Consider the following 13,569-nt stretch of genomic DNA (forward strand, 5'->3'; position numbering starts at 1 on the left):
GTACATGGGACTATTTTTAAATTATTTAGACTATTTTTTAATAATCAGATGCTGTCAATAAAACGTATATTGTAACATGTTCACTATGTGACATATTTCTCACAGAATATGTACCTGCAGTAAGATGATCATGGTGAAAAACATGTAAAATCCTGCTAGTGCTGAAGGAGTGTAATTTCCATTACTGTAAGGGACGATGTAGGGGGGAATGGTGGTAAAAGTTTCCAACCAGATAGCATGACCTGAGAAACACACAGAGAGAGAGCGAGATGGTCATATTTCATTATTTCTGCAGTTTAATTCATAAATGACATTGCTTTTGGCTGAACTGAATTTTAATACAGATATCCAAATAAAGCTTCACTGAGCTTGAACCAGAGAGAGGGAGAGAAAGAGAGATTAAACATAGCCTTCATAAGAGACTAGAGTATGAGTGAGCTATTCTGGGTATCTCTAGTGTCCTTCTTTGGCTTACGCCTTACAGAACGAAAAGGAAACTAGAGAATTGTGTGAGGTCATAACAGCACTTTATTCTTTATCTCTGTAGACTGCTGTAAGATCAGCCTGCACACTAAAAGATCTCAGACGGAGAGAATATAGACAGAAGCTTTGAGTGTGGAATTAAAGTGTCATTTTGGAGCTTGTAGTTTGATGTTACAATGATTTTTCAGACACGGTACAAAAGTTTATTTAGCACTCAAGAATCAGTGGTAATATACTTTCTGCTCAGTGTGTTCTCAGTGTATAGTGTATTTTGAACCTGCGTGAGGAATGTTTCCCATACTGTACCCAGGGCACCGATGAGACACATGAAAAATAGAAGAACCACGCAGAAGAGTACATCTGTGTTCATTTTCCTCTCGATCTTGCTTCGTTTATACCTGGGGCCATTGTTGTTTAACATGGATTTGGTCCCGTGTCCTGCAAATGAATATATTACAATCTGAAAACAGCAACATCTGTAAAATAGCAATGGCCTTTTACAAGCAGTGTCATGTGTATAATTTATCATGATAAAAAACAGTGGGCTCAAGAGAGTCTGAACTGCCATCTTCATGACAAAAGTACACTGCCAGTGAGTGATGAAATGGAACAAACTAAAATGCCTCCATTATAATCAAATAATCTTGCTTGCATTGTAGACAGCTTCATTGATAATAATGGGGATGCGTTCTAGTTTGTTGCGTCTCTGGCAATGGAAATGGGGTGTTAAAGATTTATAACCAGATAAAAATACATTATATGTGTTATATTAAATGCTTTATAATTACAAATGAGAGTGAGGGTGATTTATGAAAATGTACACCAGCACTTGCCAAATGCTGTGATTTATAAAAACAAAAAAGGCTCACGTATGAAATATGTGAAAACTTCAAAAGGATTACAGTGAATAGAAAATATGCATAGTATGTAATAATAATTATAATATTAATAATAATAACCATAATCATATTATAATAATGACATATTTATACATAAAATATTATAATCATGTAATTGCCATGATATGGTAAAATCATAAACAAATCTAATGTGCTTATAAAAGTTAAAACACACCTCTCTTCAACAAGCGGCACAGAATTCATGCCCATAGCAGAAAGAGTGCTGATGCACTGAAGTTTTATACTCGAAGTATAGGAATAAAACTTAATCCCAACAGTAAAAGTGTTAAATAATGAAATAATTATATAAGAAGTGTAATTATTATTATTAAATAAAATTAATTAATTATTATTATTAAATAAATAATTAAATAATGAATAAAAGTATAATTTAATAATAACAAATTACATATGAGATTAAATAATTACATTTGAATTGCACATTTTATTTCTTAACCCTAATCCTCCTTTCCTGAGAAAACCCAGTAATATAAACTGTTATATAAATTTTGACCATAAAATGCACTGTATGTACCTGCATACACCACTATTCCAGCTGCATCGTCAGTATTTCTCACAGTGCACCCACGCAGCAGAAGACTATCAATGCCAAATCCCGTTCTCGTCATATTAGGCCTCTCCCTGTGACATCAAGCACAGCATCTTCCTTAGTCACCTAGACTAATTCCAGTACCTCTGCATGTGCCACGTAAGTAACAGTCTTATCTTGAAATGGAGGAGCTTTATAATACTTGTGGACATCAGAGACATCTCTCAATAGTGTGATAACCTAGTTAACAATGGGGCTAAATCATACATATTTTTTTACCCTTCTGCATGCTATGGATGTGTGGGAAGATTTTGTATATGTTTGGAATAGCCTACCATACCACTCTTATTACTGCTGCAGTCAGTGCTGGGTAGTAACAGATTACATATAATCTGTATTACGTAATCAGATTACAAAAACGAAATATTTGTAATTAGATTAAATTACATTTTGAAATATTTGTAATCAGATTAGAGTTCATTTTTATGGATTACATGATTACATATTCATTTATTAATCCCTATAATTCTTCATTCTAAATCAGCCTACAGCTGTTATACTTTTTGGTAACTCTTGGAGTGTTTTCAGATTGGGGTGGAATTGCATTTACAGACCTGATACTAGCCTCCAGCCATAATTACACTGAACATGGAGAACAGAACCGAATGCATTAGTGTGGTGAAGTTAGTTTTAGTTTTGCTAATTGTTTATGTACTCGGCTTAATAAATGTACATTAATGTGCTTTTGCAACAATTTTTGAGATTTGTTTAATAACATTTATTTACTAATACAATTAGTCAGAGGAGGGCCATTTTACTACAGAAACACAATGTAGCGAGTAAAACACACACAAACAAAATGAGATCAGTTCTCATATTTTGAATCATTAAGTACATTTTCTTTGAATGCATTTACCGGAAAGCAACATTATTTCAAAATGGTACATGTTTACTCAAATGCATGTGACGACAAATAAATAAGATTTAGGTCAAAAGTGCTCCAAAAGCAATCAGATTAGTCTACTTTAAAATGTAATCCAAGAGATTACATTACTGACTATAATTTTAGTCATGTAATTTGTAATATTTACAAGATTACAATTCAAAAGAAATCTACTCAGCACTGGCTGCAGTATAGTATAGTATGGTATAGTAGAGATGTACTGTGGTTGGTCGTGCATGAAATTGAGTGTTTAGGATACTCACACATAACCTTTAAACAGGTTAAGGTTGTTGTTGGGGTTTTCACATACTACAGTACTATCAAAGATCTGAGGCTGAAATGGTTCACCCTGAAACACAAAAACAACATGACAGTGCATAAATAATGTTTTATTAATTTTTTTGTCTGGTTTTACATCCTCACTGTTGAAATTATGGAGTGATTTGTAACAACTTACAAGGGTTGTTCAACAAGAACTGCTATTAAACAGTAAAACTACATGTGATCAGCCATGACATAATAGGAAAAACAAACATCATCAACAGTCTTACCTGTACCGGGGCATTTTAGGTGTCACTTAGGATTGTATGAAAGGTATGCAAAAGTTTAGGAGTTGTTAGATTTCTATTACAAAAACTACTCTGACTTTCCTGCTCTTAATGACACGTTACAGGATATCTGCTCTAGCACAATCATAAATCAACACGTAGAGACATTTTTTTATGAAGTGCAAAACCTGAGTGAGTAAAGACTCTAAAATGGAGAAGAAAAAAACGTATTGTAAATTTAAATACAAAATAATAATACATCAGTACCACTGTTTTTAAAAGTAAAATCTCAAATTAAATATTAAATTGTTATGATTGAAGTTTTTCATCACGGTTATAATGTTTTTGTCTTCAGCACAGAATGGTAGCGTCCTTACCAGAGTGGAAAAGCCTGGCACCACTTTCCTCTGCTTGAGGTTGGTCTCTCCATCCAGATTGGCTGTTTCAATGTGGCACACTCCATTAGGATCGGACGTGTGCAGGAGCAGAATGTCAGCGGGGATGATCTCGTTAGAGAGCACTTGCACAAAATCACCCACCCGGACATCTTTCCATCTCCTCTTCACGAAGCACATCTGTTTTCTGGAAGAAGGCGATAATTAATGCCCCATATAGACCTCATCCGATGCGTTGTGTCTGATCTGTCTAGTACACATAAATGCACAGACACATTTGGACACGTTCATTATTGGCAAAAATACATTTAGACATGTATATGGATGAGAAATGAATGATTAAGTGGTAAGATGAGACGAGATCCAGGACACATTTGTCTCTGACTAAAATTCTCAGAGCAAATGGGGTCCAGAAGTATGAGGTTACCAGTGAAAATGCTTCTGCTTTGCAATTTCTTTCATTTAATCAATTTGTTTTTCATTACAAATAATATTATCAGCATAAAGATTTTAGAGAAAAGTTGCATTACATTTCAGAATTACTTAGTATTTGTGATGTCCCCATTTATCTTTAACGACAGCGTGCACTTAATCTGACATGTACTCTACAAATTTGTGCAAAACACGATGACCCATGTTCTCCACAAATGTTCCAAAGAGCACCTTGTGTCTTATAATGGAAGCAATGAAATGTGAACTGACTTATCATGTTCAAAGTTACAAATTTGCCTTTGTTTATTTAGTTTCCTAAATCATGTAGAATCTTGAATAATGTTTGCATTGTTCAACTTTTGTAAGGGCAATTATTGTGTAAACACTATTAACTCTGTCACTGTCATAAATCAGTAGATAATTTTGCCTGGCATACAGATCTACAGGTTTTAACCATGTACAATCTCAAATGTGAACATTTTGTGTCGTAAGAGGTCTGGAAGGATGTTGCTACATAAAATGTGACTTTGCATATTTAGGTTTTGGTATGTGTTAATGTCAGTTGTTCACAAAGAACAAACAGGAAAAGATGCCTATAGCTGTAGTTAACATGCCAGGTATGCTGTTTCACATGCATGGCAGGGTTGGGTTGGTTCTATGCTGACAGCGTCATCACCACACCTAACACACAAACCTTACGTACAACAGAGGAGTCGATTTTAAACATAACTTTTAGGTGGAGCTCAGATATTCTCTTAAAAATATCTGTCAAGTTGGACAAAAGCATTTTGACAAAATGTTTAATGCTCTTGCAAGCCAGATTTAAAGAAGAAAAAAAAAGAGGCTATTTTTGAATCTCACAAATAAATGTCCAAGTCACACTTCACCCCAAAAACAAAATAAAAAAATTATAAATTATATTTACATCAATAAAGCCCATTTTTAGATCCATTAAATATTTTTGTATTGTGACATTATTTTCATGACAGTTACTCACTTTTCCCCCAAAATTCCCATTACTGTGCATCCGGACGTTTTTCTTATTTATTTATTTATTTTCATTTCCATTATTCTCAAAGGTGATTCTCATTAGAAAAGAATTACTGTAATGCAATGTTTTTCTTTAATCAGCATATGTTAAAGGCAAAACAACAAATACTACCATAATTAATGCTATAAATCCATTTGAATTTAAAATATAATATATATTTTCTCGCATTATAGTAACGAGAAGGAGATTTGCATGCAAAATTACTTAAATATTTACACTGGCAGCCAAAAGTTTGGACAAATTTAGAGATTTTGCTCTTATGGAAAGAAATTTGTATTTTTATTCACTAAAGTGGCATTCAATTTATCACAATGTATAATGAAAACTTCTTAAACTACTTCAAATAGTTCTCATAAAAAAATCCTCCACATGCAGCAATGAGAGCTTTGCCATTCTAGCTGTCAGTTTGTCCAGATACTCGGTATTTCACCCCACACTTCCTGTAGCACTTGTCATAGATGTGACTGTCTTGTCGGTCACTTCTCACACACCTTACAGTCTAGTTGATCCCACAAAAGCTCAATGGGGTTAAGATCCAAAACACTCTTTTCTAATTATCTGTTGTCCAATGTCTGTGTTTCTTTGCCCACTCTAACATTTTCTTTTTGATCTTCTGTTACAAAAGAGGCTTTTTCTTTGCAATACTTCCCATAAGGTCTTCTCTTTACTGTTGTACATGAAACTGGTGTTGAGCAGGTAAATTATACATTATTCAAAACTTTTGGCCTCCAGTGTAATTAGCATGAAAATAATCTCAAAATGAAAGAATTCTTATTGGCAAAAAATCGGCTAAAACTAGTGATGGGCATTTTGAGTAATTTTGTAGTCAAGTACTCTAACGCATAAAAAACTATTAATCGATTACTTGAAATTTAGAACGACTGAAGTTTAGTCTGTTTAGTCAAATTGCAATTTTCAAGTAGTGTTTTTGCTTATCGAATATTTAAAGCTAAACAAGTACTCGATTAATCGATTATTCGTACATTTCGTTACTAAACATATGGACACATGGGACACAACAAATTATTTAGGGGTTCTTTATTTTTATTGTAGTTGCTTTAAAATGTTTAGCAATGTTTATGTTGTTGACTCAACTTCCAACAGAGTTGGAATTTATTAGAAATAAATTATGTCCAACAACACTTCTGACATTGGCAATTAGATAATTCAATTTACATAAAACAATACGCAAAACAATGCACAAACCGTTTAGGTTCCATTCCGTGATGGAGGGAACGAGACGTTGTGTCGAATGAAGCAACACTAGGGGACTTTCTTGAAGGCCTCAATTACCTCTGAATTTGAGAAAAGGCCAATGAGAATTTGGCAGACAGAATTTGCATATCCCTCCCCCGGACATACGGGATGACACACGATCAACCATGCCAGAGCTGTGGGGGGATGACCAAACTAGATTGTGCAGCCTTAAAGCCCAGTCAAGGGCCCCCTGGTAGTCAAGGGCCCCTGAGCACTGGCCACATTGGCCCGGTTGGTAATCCGTCCCTGGTTACAGTATGTATACATATAGCAAATAAATATACCAAATCTATTTAATATAAAAACAACATTTATATTAATGCAATAGCATACATTTATCCAAAGTGACTTGCTGTGCATTATAGTGTGTGGGTTCCCTGGGGAATCAAACCCATTACCTTGGTGTTGTTAGCATTGCCACTCTCTACCACTTGAGCTACAAGAAATTCTCAATAGCAATAAATTGTCATGAGATTAAATGGGGACTTTTGCTAATTCTCCTGCTTCTCAAAGGAGATCTCAACAATGTCTTAAACTGTTGGGTTGGGGATTAATGGAATACATGTAACTGGATTACTTATATTATAAACTAGATATTCGTAAATATATTCAATACAGTTACAATTAAATACCAAATTGTTAGTAATCAGAATACAATTACATTCAAAAAGTGTTTTGATTACTAAATAGATTACTTTGCATTTTATTGTCATTTGTTTCATATAACATTTAGTCTATCAGCGTGATGTAATCTGAGAAGCATTTATGATGCGGTGAAACACTTTCCTATTATGTGTTTAAGTCCCCAGCATACAGTACTTCATTCAAAATCAACTAACGAATGGGCGAGATGTGATTTCCAACAAAATCCGGCCAAAACAAATGTGTTTTTAAGTTTGTTTAGGTGGTTCTTAACAGCTTGTCACTGCAAACATATAGGAAAACTTCGAAACGGCTGCTAAACACCTTTATTTCCATTTGTCCATGACATTGTGTGACCTGGAGCTCCCCCAACTATATCAGGTTACACTTTTCAGTCAGTTACGATCATTTAAAATGAACACACCATCGTGCAGAATTATTTGGGAGCTGATGCAAATGTACCTACATCTGTACAATCCTTCGAGTAGAGACATTTTCCAAGAACATATCATGCAATTGAATCAAATCTACTTAATTACTCTTACAGGTAAGTGCCCATTCACACTGTTGTTTGACATGCTGCTTCACTCATGTGCCGTCTGCAGCCGAAATCCATTCACACATCTGTCCAAAGTGAGATATGCCTCTCTTATATCATTCTTTTATTTTCTTATTTTCTCCCCTTTTCTCCCCAATTTGGAATGCCCAATTCCCAATGTGCTCGTGGTGGTGGCGTAGTGACTCACCTCAGTCCGGGTGGTGGAGGACAAATCTCAGTTGCCTCTGTGTCTGAGACAGTCAATTCGGGCATCTTATCACGTGGCTTGTTGAGCGCGTTACCGCGGAAACATAGCGTATGTTGAAGCTTCATGCTATTCTCTGCGGCATCCACACACAACACATTACACGCCCCACCGAGAACGAGAACCACATTATAGCGACCACGAGGAGATTACCCCATGTGACTCTATCCTCCCTAGCAACTGGGCCAATTTGGTTGCTTAGGAGACCTGGCTGGAGTCACTCAGCACGCCCTGGATTCGAACTCGTGACTCCAGGGGTGGTAGTCAGTATCAAAATTCGCTGAGCTTCCCAGGTCTCCTATTATTATCATTCTTTTCTCCATTAACCATTCAACTAAATTTGCAGTATTTTTTTCCATCATCATAAGTTACAATAACAAAGTCTAATATTATGGCTACGTATAGTGTGTTAGAACATCAGTGCCACGAATGCAGAATGTAAACATAACAAATTACTCATTATCTACTGCACATACAGTATATTACTGTAAATCATCATCAAGAGGTTAAAACATCTACTTTTACTGATCTTGTATGAATTTTACACATAGAATGAGGTATGACATAATTGTGAATGCATTTTAATTAGTTTAAGTTTTACATGTAATCTTGAGTGCCCTCATATTTAAAGGTGGAGCAAGTGATTCTTGAGAAAGACTGTTTCCCCTCCCTTCAGTGCTCCTTCAGAAGCTCCGCTCCCCCCAAATTCATACACACACAATAGTGTTGCGTGGATCGGTCCCATCCACTTTGTTTATTTTCCCATTTACAGAGCTAGGGCTGCGTACAAACACCTGATTTGTTTTTCAGCGCACACACAGAATGGACAGCTAGCGGACCTTGAAGAGTTATTTGCAGAATTTGTATTAGATTCAAAATACTTTCTTTTACACCTTTAAATGTACCTCTAAATGCCTCCCCCATGGCCGATGTCTGAATGTTCACAAACACTATGTCGGTGCTCAGCTCTTTCGAACTTCTTTTTGGTTCTGAGCAAAGAATGAAGAAAAAATGTAGGCTATGACATCACTGCGGAGCTTTGCCTTTGGGAGTTTAACAGACAAAATCAACATTCAATCAGGAAAAGAAGTTGTTGTGTACATTCTGTGGGGTTATTTTCAAGCTAGATTAAGCAGCAGAAATTGTTAACCTTTTGTAGCTTTAGGCTAAGCTAAAATGCTATATCTAGCCCTTTCACATGCACCTGATACCGGGCACGATTATAGTTTTTCTATCAAGAAAATCCATTTAATCCAAGACCCAAAAGAATTTACTTGATCTTGTTTTAGAAGCAACACTTATTCAAATATATAGGATTATTTCAGAGATTGTATTTTTAATATAAGTGAGTCTTACTGAACTGGCAGATTTTTACAGTGGTTATTAACTTGTTTATAGTTAAAACAAGTGAAAAAATATGTCATTGCTAATGTCATCTAAATAATTTAGATTACGTTACTGACTCAATACTTTTCAAATTCTGTAATCTGGAGTGGAATACATTTGAAAAGTAACCCTCCAAACCCTGATCATAAGTAAGAGATTTCAATATTTGAAGTTCATGGCACTTGTAAGGAGTGGCTGTGAAGAAGGTGGATTCAAAGGCTATCGTGAGGCTTTCAAAGTGTCTTCTTTATTTTAATCCACACTAACACAGCAACATTCCTCTCAGCTGAATGGCAGGGGATAGACCAACATTCCTAAGATGCATCATTTCAAGATGCAGGTGAAAGACAAGAAGAAGATTTAAGTGACATTGCATACAAGATGTTTGTCATGTTTGCTCTTTGAGAAGCATGACAAAAAAACATATGTGGGGAAAGGTACTGTGCTAAACATTATGCAAGGCCAGTGTGACTCACCACCGGAAGCTAGATACTGTGCATCCTACTCATGTTTTTGTTACTAATACCATGAATTAAAAGTAGTAGACTTGCGTGCCACTTCAGATTGCTGATTGTGCAACCTGGCAATGGTATCTCAAACGTAATCACATGCACATTTTGATTTTGAAGAAACCCATTTTGATAAAGAAAAAATGTGGCTTTAATATTCAGAGCATAACTTTAATTATCCTTGTATCATGCAGATATTTCAGGAGGGGTGTCCTATTATCATTCTATGTGATCAGACTTATGATTTTCACCTGGTGGACTGTAAACCAGGTGTAAAAATCCCATTAACTGACACTGGCGGAGGGACCCGAACCATGTGAAAATATCCTAAAAACCTGGGGAAGGCTCTTTTGGCTTGGACCAATAAGCAACTCCTTAGCAACCACCCAGAACGCCCTAGCAACAAGCATCATGGAAGCGGCTTTTGCATGGACAAGCACCACTCATATTTTCTTCAGAAAATGTAAAAATCTAGTTTCTTGTATAATCGTGTAAACAGGAGAACGAACTACCTATTATCTAAAATATTCTACAACAGAGAAAATTCTCACTTGGAGTGAATTAAACAGCCAACACGGAATGTTCTGCCCTGAGCTCTTTTAATGAAAGGGATTTCGACTATGTGTGTGTGAACATTATGAAACTCTTTCTTCCTTTGGGGCTGAATAGGAACTAATCAATCATAACAGTTGGAGGAAATCACCATACTTCATTCAAATCGAGTATGGAAGGGAAATATATACGTTGTACGCATTTGCAACAGTGTTCATTGTAAAAGCTTGTGAAGTATTACATTAGGGTAATAATTTTGTTGCTTTCAGACAGCAGAGTTCCTTGAGGAGCCAATGGAAAGAGGGATTGTCTAAATGCTGAGAATCATTTGAAATTCAATTGGCTTTTTCATGGGTATGAAAAGAAAGCATGAAAAACAGTGCTATAAAGAAAACAGCTCTTTTAAAGGACCTAAATAAAAGCAATGCTTGTGGTTGTCATATGTTATTTTCCATAACCACAGCGGACATGATGTCTGTATATTTACTCTCTGGAGATCATGCGCTAAAACAAAATAATTTTAAGTCAACATAAAAAGGCATTTGCTTCTTAATTTACTTCTGAACGAAGCACAACATTCAACGAGAAAAGGTTTTTACAAGCATTTTTATTCTTAGGAAATGCATCCAGTGAGGAATCATGCCCAATAAGAACAGGTACATGTATTAACAAAATAAACAGGGGCAATTTCGATTTCATGCATACTTAAACTAAGTTAAGGCTAAGGTTTGCTACATCTCATAAGTTACCATTCTGAAAATGAATGAATTATGTACCTCTGCTGTCCAAAACTGAGACAGCTGAAGTGTATCTCATAGCTTACTATATATATTGAATAAGCACTTCAATTTTGATCTGTTCCTCACCCAAAGCAAATGTATCACTTCAGAATACTATGGATTACTTTTATGCTGCCTTTACGTCCTTTTTGGAGCTTGAAAGTTTTTGGACCACATTAACTTACTTTGTATGGACAAAAGCACCTCATTCATTCATTCTTCAAAATATCTTTAAAATGTCATTATTTTTGCCATTTCTCTTGGTGATGCAAGTGGCACAGAAATTACTCACTAAGCTTTAAATAATAGTGTAATAGTACAAACACTTGTAGTGGTTGTTTTAGTAACATCCCCTGGGGGTTTGACAGGCATGTCAGGACAGCAGTAGTCGAGCCCTGGTAGTTCTGAACTGACCCGAGCGTGTTCCCGTGCAGGCAGTGCTGCAGAGCCACCTGGGCTCCCCCGTATGGAAGCACTCTGGGAATCACAAAATGGAGCAGTGGCTTAGCTCAAAATAAAATGAAAGAGACCAAGTAACCATGGCAATAAGTGATGGATTTGGAATCTCTTTTGGAAGTAAAAATAGATCTCAGAGTGTACCTGTGACGGTTGAGAAATCTCTCTCTCTCTCTCTCTAACCCCTACTCTCTCTCTCTCTCTCTCTCTCTCTCTCTCTCTCTCTGTCTCTCTTTATTTACCTCTCAAGTGTGGTGAATTACAATTTTTTTTCCATCAGCTATTCAATCATTCTAAAACAGATCTAAACGATGCATATCTGTCTACTCTTCTAATGCGACACAATGATGAGGATCTTGTCAAAATGCACACAATGCGTTGGATGCAAGACATTGTGCAGCTCTTCAAAAGATTGGAGAAAGAAAATCTCCCACACAAATTTTATTTCTAGGTCAAAAATTCCCATGGGGTTTCAGAACACAGATGAAGTGACAAATTCAAGAGAGCCTGCACCACGACATAGATGCTCATAGAGAGATTGAGGAGAGAGAGAGACAGAGAGAGAGAGAGACAGAGAGAGGTAGAGAGACAAGAAAGAATGCAAAGAGGGAGGGAGACATTTAACTTAGTCATTTTATTGACACCAATAACTTTACAAATCCAGGTTTTTAAAAACCTATACAAAATGTTCAGACTAATACACCTAGCAGGTGATGCACCTTTATTTGGACCTGTATTAAAAGTATTTGGACACTTAAAAATGTCATTGCATTAGATCAAACCAAATTGCAGTTATTTTAAAGAGAGCACAAGTACACTTTTCAGGCAAACCTTTCACATAAAGGTGCTTGTTTAATTTAATTTATATTAAACAATATTTGTTGTTCAAAATGAATACAAAAGTATTTGGACACATTCTGGCTGTCAAACTTTGTGAAACATGGTCATATGTGATGAATGTGGTTACACATGCTTGGGACACATGTGTGAACTTGAGGGGAACTGACTTCGTACATCCACAAAAAATTTACTTGAGACCAGTTGGTTTAAAGTAATGGCAAAATGGTAAGGAAAAGTCTTAGTTAGTTCTGAGAAAAGGTCTAGCATCAATTGTTTCCAGATGCTACTTGGTTTGATATTTTGTTATCTAATGCAATGAAATTCATTCATTTTAAACATTACTCAATTGTCCAAATGCTTTTGGGTAGCACTGTATCTCTCCCATAAAAACACTTGCATCCAAAAGACCAACGGTACATGTTTTATTGGATATATGAATTTTAACCTTGTGCAACCCTGTGTACACATACGTGGACATTGCATTTTGGCTTCGCTCTATGAAATGCGTCATTTAAATGAATTTAAACCGATGTACGGATTCATGTGACAAAACAACTTCCCTAGTTTGTCTTTGCGACAAACATCAACAAAACTGCATCTGGTAAGAAACTTAATTAAGTCTCTAGTTTCATCTGATATGCCATTTTTAAAATTTAAGTGATGAATCGTGAAACACCACCCTGCTAAACATAATGTACACTAATGTTGCATGCTACTAAAAAAAGGTTTTCCTTACAAATCCAGTGTTTATGGCGCATTATCACATTGGGAATCAATCAATTTATATGGAGATAGGAGAAAAATAAGTTGCATTTTGAACTGTTCTGAGACCAGTGCAGACACACAGCACACTGGAAGTTAAGTCTTTCACTAAATAGGAAGAAATGGAGCAACGGATCATTCACTCCTAAGTGTTTTGGTCCAAACCAAAACATGACTGAAAAAATGAAAAAATCAGACTTTTTATAGCTTGGTATTATTTACAATTTCACAACTTAGTCCCACTGTTCACATATGTTTGAAAATATTTTTTTGCATGTTTAT

At 35.7% G+C, this 13,569-nt stretch overlaps 1 protein-coding gene across 1 annotated transcript in view; it reads right to left on the reverse strand.

Annotated features, from left to right (window-relative positions):
* atp10b (ATPase phospholipid transporting 10B) overlaps window positions 1-13,569 on the reverse strand; it is a 33,192-nt gene that overhangs the window by 18,963 nt on the left and 660 nt on the right. Inside the window, exons 2-6 of the mRNA XM_052150124.1 lie at window positions 3,801-4,005; window positions 3,139-3,224; window positions 1,918-2,024; window positions 790-921; window positions 115-242 (exon numbers count right to left, since the gene is read on the reverse strand). Of these exons, the coding sequence (XP_052006084.1) occupies window positions 115-242; window positions 790-921; window positions 1,918-2,024; window positions 3,139-3,224; window positions 3,801-4,005 (658 nt within the window). The remainder of the gene's footprint in view (window positions 1-114; window positions 243-789; window positions 922-1,917; window positions 2,025-3,138; window positions 3,225-3,800; window positions 4,006-13,569) is intronic.

The sequence above is a fragment of the Xyrauchen texanus genome, chromosome 19, assembly GCF_025860055.1.
Source record: "Xyrauchen texanus isolate HMW12.3.18 chromosome 19, RBS_HiC_50CHRs, whole genome shotgun sequence".
NCBI classification, from domain to species: Eukaryota; Metazoa; Chordata; class Actinopteri; order Cypriniformes; family Catostomidae; genus Xyrauchen; species Xyrauchen texanus.